Source organism: Triticum aestivum, chromosome 5B (genome assembly GCF_018294505.1).
Source record: "Triticum aestivum cultivar Chinese Spring chromosome 5B, IWGSC CS RefSeq v2.1, whole genome shotgun sequence".
NCBI lineage: Eukaryota > Viridiplantae > Streptophyta > Magnoliopsida > Poales > Poaceae > Triticum > Triticum aestivum.
This window is the reverse complement of record NC_057807.1, coordinates 56338331-56344353: the sequence shown is the minus strand read 5'-3', so window position 1 is coordinate 56344353 and position 6023 is coordinate 56338331. Positions and strand designations below refer to the sequence as shown.

The window sequence follows — 6023 nt, the reverse complement described above, 5'->3', positions numbered from 1 at the left end:
AGGCTCCCAGAGATACTCATTGGGCTGCTGTTAAACGCATTCTTCGTTATGTTCAGTTCACCCTGACATTTGGTATGCATATTCGGCCGACTTCCTCTCGGGTCCTTTCGGCCTTCTCTGATGCAGATTGGGCTGGTAGCCCAGATGACAGGCGATCCACGGGGGGTTATGCAGTATTCTTTGGCTCTAATTTGATCGCCTGGAGTGCTCGGAAACAGGCTACTGTGTCACGTAGCAGTACTGAAGCTGAGTAGAAGGCTGTGGCTAATGCTACTGCAGAGATTATTTGGGTGCAGTCTTTGCTTCAGGAGTTGGGTTTGTCTCAACCACAGCCTCCTATTCTTTGGTGTGATAACATCGGTGCTACATACCTTTCTGCAAATCCAGTATTTCATGCCCGAATGAAACACATTGAAGTTGACTATCACTTTGTACGGGAACGTGTATCACAGAAGCAACTCCAGATCAAGTTTATCTCATCTAAGGATCAACTTGCAGACATCTTCACTAAGCCTTTACCGCTGCCACAGTTTGAGGCTTGTAGGCGCAATCTTACCCTTCTCAGTTCTTTAGAAAGTGGCTAAGATTGAGGGAGGGTGTTAGACTATGTATAGCTTCTGTACCTATGTACGTATATGGTACATATTGTAACACAACCATTATATATAATGAGATAAGCCACCCCTAGAGGGTTGTGCTGGTTCCCCAAAACTTATTGTCTTACACATGCTATTAGTAGAATTCAATGTACTCCAGGCTATTCTGTAGATAAACTGCACCAGACAGCATGCTACCGTCTTTTTTGCTTTCCATAAACAATGTTAACAATTGAGATGATTTTTTTTTTTTGGATTCTCAAAAAAAAATTGAGATGATTTTTTTCACTAACCCGAAAAGAAAGGAGCATTCCGGCATGGCTGGTGTTGCTGGGCTTCTGCCTCGACGTCCATCGGTGTGTCCTGTTCTTCATTGTTCTTGAGTGGTGGCTCTGAAGATTTGCCCCCAGATACAATGTTCACCTTCTCATGGACCATGGTTGGTGCACTACTAGCAGTAGGAGTTAGAGCACATGCCGGTGGTTCGTCATCTTCCATCATGTCGAGAATCATGCCATCCTAATGAATTGAGTCGAGTTAATGCAAGCTTATCATATGAAGTGGACCGAGTTAACACAATAAGCTTATATCATAAAACGAATCGAGTTAATCTTGGTATGTTTGCCATGTGGATCGCCGGATGCTTTCACTGTGATCCTGTGGTTTATTAATCAACCATTGGGTTTACTCATCCAATAAGGCCAAGAAGTTCTTAGGATCATCTTAGATCTGATATGGTACTACCCCTGCTAAGTACCTGCTAACTATCCAGGTCAATTACTGCCAGTTCCTAACTTGGCATAATAAACGAACTATGTTTCTTTACTACTCCCTCCGTAAAGAACTAGTCATCTAAACGCTCTTATATTTCTTTACAGAGGGAGTGCCAATCTAGGTAGAACTCATGAAACAAAATTGTATGCTATGCGGAGGATACTACTTACGATACCATATGGAGGCAGCAGCTCTAGTTTGATCCTCTTAGGATCAAGGAAGATGGAGAATCCATGGCTGGCCACCACCTCCACATCCTTCCTCTTCATATTCATCGGCGCCGCAAGGTCAGTCATCTTCCTCAGGACGACGAACTCAAGACACTAGTAGTACTTGGGGTACTTATGGCCTAATTAATTGTCCTGATTCACAGGATTTTACCCTGTAATGGCGTCCGGGAACGAAGAATTGACCGACGAACCATGGTGACCTGGATCCTCATGTCGCCTCACAAATCCAGATATAGTTTAAACCATGTGGTGTGCAATCCGTCTATTGACTAATCCTAGCTAAGGTTTTGCGCGTTGGCGATTAAGTTTCGTAATCTTGTCGCGATAAAATAAAGACCTCTCTGACTGATAATCGGCGCAAGTCTTGTGTGTACTTTGTAGGCACCTCACCCTTTTGACTTCCAAAGCGAATATGGGGTCCTGGCCTCATGGAGCCATAGGTTTTCCTTTTTCTTTTCTTGATGCAACAATGGTACCAATACAAGTCTGTCGAATTACACTAATATTTTAATTTTAATATTTTGTTGTTGGCTGGATTATTTATAAGTTTATTTGCAGTGGATTTGTATTCATGCCATGAATCCATCATGAGTTTACATATCATCCCCGTTGAGATGATGAGACAAATTTGGCCAAATGCTTCCATTAACAGGTTGGCACTAATACAATTCATACTTCTTTCCGGTTAGCAAAAATGGACTGCAGAAAACTGCACTAGTAGCCCTGAAAAAAAAACTGCACTAGTTACAACTTATACAAATAAGTACATAAACACAGTCAATACGATACAAGCTAGGACTGACTTATACACAGTCACTGACAGTAAAGCTGGGACTATAACAAGCTGCCTTGCTGCAAGCAGAGAAACAATCACCCAATTTTCTCAGAAAACAGAGAAATGGTACACCCATAATCCAACCTGAAAGCTGCAACTAACACAAGCGAACCCTACAGATTTGTATCGACAACTACAAGCTGCACACTGATATGATACAAGTGAAACCTAAGAAAAGAGATAATAACCCTGGTCACACTAGCAATCGAATAATGCTGTCTACTACTTTGACTGCAACTATATCTATAAGTTAACATCTTCGTTTTCCTTCCTGTAAGTCACTGCAAAAACTTGCCCGAAGCTATTCTCAGGATCTGTCCAAGTCAACATCTGTGATGTTAATGTTTTAACAGAGTGTTGTATTGCTCAATACTTTCTCCTTGCAACACCTTATGAGCTACATTCAGAATCTCGGTCACCTGCGTGAATTGTGGAAAACGATTGTGAATTGTAGAACCTTCACCCTAAAACCTACATGTCCATATTATAAACAAAAAGTGCAGGACTAGTTCCATGGATATTTATGCAGTAATGCTCTTACCCCAGGGTAATGCTTCAGGACAGGAGAGTAATGGTCAAGTGCTATATAGATTTTACTAAGAACACGTAAGAGGGTCTCGACCTCGTCGCCAAGTACATCAACCTGAATCACATTACAAAAAGAAATATGAATCATATCACTACATACAGAAAATGAATAGTTAGTCAACAAATGGAGAAGTCCCATTTAGATTTAAAATTTCACTCCATCTTGTCTAGATTCCAGATTCCTCATTTTTATTTGAGTTTAGGTGGACTGCAAAACAAGCATCATGTGTTTCTCTAAGAGAAATGTATATGTAATTAACCATTAGGCATTCTTCCCTATTTTTACTTTAGAATCTTGAGATATCATTCTTCCTTTACATAAGTCCCAACTTTGAAAATTACTTGGAATTTTGCTTAGCACATCACCTTAGAACTCTAACCAATCCAAAGGCAAAATGAAGCGACGCAAAGAAGGCTAACCTCAGCTTCTGCTTTTTCGAGATTCGAGCATTTAATCTCGAGTATTTGTTTATACCAGAATTCCTTCTTCTTTAGTACAGCAACTTGCTGCACCAGTGGGTTGAACTGGCGAATTATTCTAGTCAACCTGCACCAAATAATTAAAAACGGCCAGTGCATTAGGAAATATGAAATAGACAGAGATGCTAGTCTTCAGTAACATGCATATGTTTTTTTCTTTTTGGAACGGCAACATGCATATGTTTAGAATAGGTCTGCATACTCTGGTGAAGTGAGCTTGCTGAGCAGGTGCGATTTTAATTAAATAAATAGCAACAGCAAAACATTGGGGAATGAGTGTTAACAAATTTGCGCACCTTATATCATTTTGTTTCATACTTTGAGCTAATCTGCTTTCGAAATCACTGTATGCTTTAGACAATATCTCCATGCTAACAAGGGTAAATTGCTCTAGGGGCCCTGCATCATCCCCTATATGACCGTCAGTGAGTGGCGCTGCTGTTCTCTTCATTTCTCGAATAGTCGCGTCAAGCGAGGCATTTTGCTCTTTTGCTTCCTCCAAAGCAAGGGACATGGAAGTCAAGCTTTCAGTCAGCCCAATTATCTCTTGCTTGCACACATGGATTTGCTGCAAGGCCTCATCCAGACAGCTCTTCATCGAGCTCGACTCTCCTTTGAACTCCAAGATCAGCAGCTCTTGCTCACACACCTTCTCCCTGAACATCGTAAGTTCGTCGTTAACCAAGTCGAATTCCTCATGGTGCTGAACCAGTTTTGATCCTACGATAGATATAAGCTGGTCATTTTCATACTTGAGCTTATGTTTATCCCCAGACATGGTAAGTAACCGCTCTTCTTTCTCCATAAGCAACTCTCTGAGGAAGCACTCCTCCTGGTTGTGATCATCAATCTGATTTTCATAACTGCCAAACACTTCCCTTAATACAGACAGTTCCAATAAATCTCTCAAGTGGCTCTCAATCTTCAGATCTTCGAGCTCATCACTGAGTTTTGACTCGGCCAGCGAGTGGCGCGCGACATTGCTTTGTGCGTCGACTACTTGCGAAGAGAGCTTCTTAGCTTCCTTTCTTCTGTCAGATAGCAAACCTCGGAGATGTTCATTTTCATCGAGCAGAGAACCGATCCTGTCCTTCAATCTGCATAGCTCATCATCCTCATTGTGATCAAAACCAGAGCCCTCTTTCCTCGAGATAATTACATCCATTTTGGAGATAGTCTGAAGCAGCTTTGATTTGATGAGCTCAAGCTCTCTCTCTTTCCTAAAAGGCAACACAGCTCCATCCTTCGCAAAATGCCTTTTCAGCCTGAACAGCTCTTCAGTCGTCTGATGCAATTCGAACTCGTGCTCCCTTCGCAGCTTGAGCCATTCAGACTTCAAAAACGCCGTGATATCTTCGCCGCTCAGGTGCTTCAGGAGCGAAAAGTCCGGGATGTCATTGTCATCTTTCATCTTCAGGGAGTTCGTCTCCTCGGCTTTCTCGAGACTGCTGTGGGGAGGGAGCACACTGGACTCTGAAGCTGCCACAGCGGTCAGGATGCCGGTCAGCTCGTCTCGTAGAGCAGTGATCTCGGAAAGGTTTTCCTTGCAGTTCTTGCTCAGTGTGCTGATACGGTTGTGATTCTCACATAGCTTCGTCTCGAACTCGCGGCGCAGACCGGTAATGTAGCCCTGGAGCATGATATCGGAGAGCTCTTGTCGCAGCTCATACTCCAACTACAGATAAATGACAAAGCCATGGAATTTGTTAGTCTACGAAAGGTCGGATCATTATTACAAAATATAATAATCAAATATTAGTGTTTTTATTCGAATTAATAAGGAAACCAAAGACATAGTGTTAGTGGGTCAGTGGCAACTGCCTGCCAAGCAAGGCAAATATATAAATCACAGATATATAGTGGTAATGGCAACTGCCTGCCAAGCAAAGCAAAATGCAGCCAATCAGCCTTGCATATTCCACAGAAACCCGGGCAGGCAGTTGAGAAGCAGAGGCGACTGTGTTAGGATGAGGAATATTTGGAGCCAAACTGTTAGGATGACAGGTTTTGAAGTCAGATTGATCATAGGCTCATGGCTTGGTTTTCTGTACTTGGTTATTATCTGCATCTTTTGTTGTTTAAGCTACACGCTACTAGGACAAGATTGCAACAAGATTATCTACGGAGCCTATCGAGCAGTTAATGAAGCCCCAGGCTATTTGCCCGTTAATTAATTAATCAAATCTAATAAGAAGCGAGGAAGTGGAGAAAACTGAAGCCAGTAGTTGACCGGCGAAGAATGGCGGCTGCTGCTGTTTCTCGGAAGGGGGAGAAAAATTGAAGGGAATAATAAACAAAAGAAGAAGAAAAGAGAAGGAAGGGGCGAATAACTCACGGGTTGTTCAGCCGCCGGCGCCGGCGCCATGTCCGCGGAGTCAGACGCAGCCGTCCGCCTCCGCGCCGCCGAGGACGAGAAGCTGTGCCGCCTCGCGCCTTGGCCCGCGTCTCAAATTTCGCCGGGGCTTCGGGGGCGGGAAACCGAAACGAAAAGAGTGCGGCGGAGCCAGAGGAAGGCGCTAT

General features: G+C 43.1%; 1 protein-coding gene across 1 annotated transcript; it reads right to left on the bottom strand.

Annotated features, from left to right (window-relative positions):
• Positions 1-2318: 2318 nt before the first annotated feature.
• Positions 2319-6023, bottom strand: LOC123110369 (WPP domain-associated protein). Its single transcript, XM_044530863.1, has 5 exons — positions 5839-6023; positions 3800-5178; positions 3444-3570; positions 2977-3078; positions 2319-2854 (listed from the first exon to the last, which is right to left on the bottom strand). Exons 1-5 carry the CDS (start codon positions 5866-5868, stop codon positions 2774-2776), a joined length of 1719 nt encoding a protein of 572 aa, XP_044386798.1. The 5' UTR covers positions 5869-6023; the 3' UTR covers positions 2319-2773.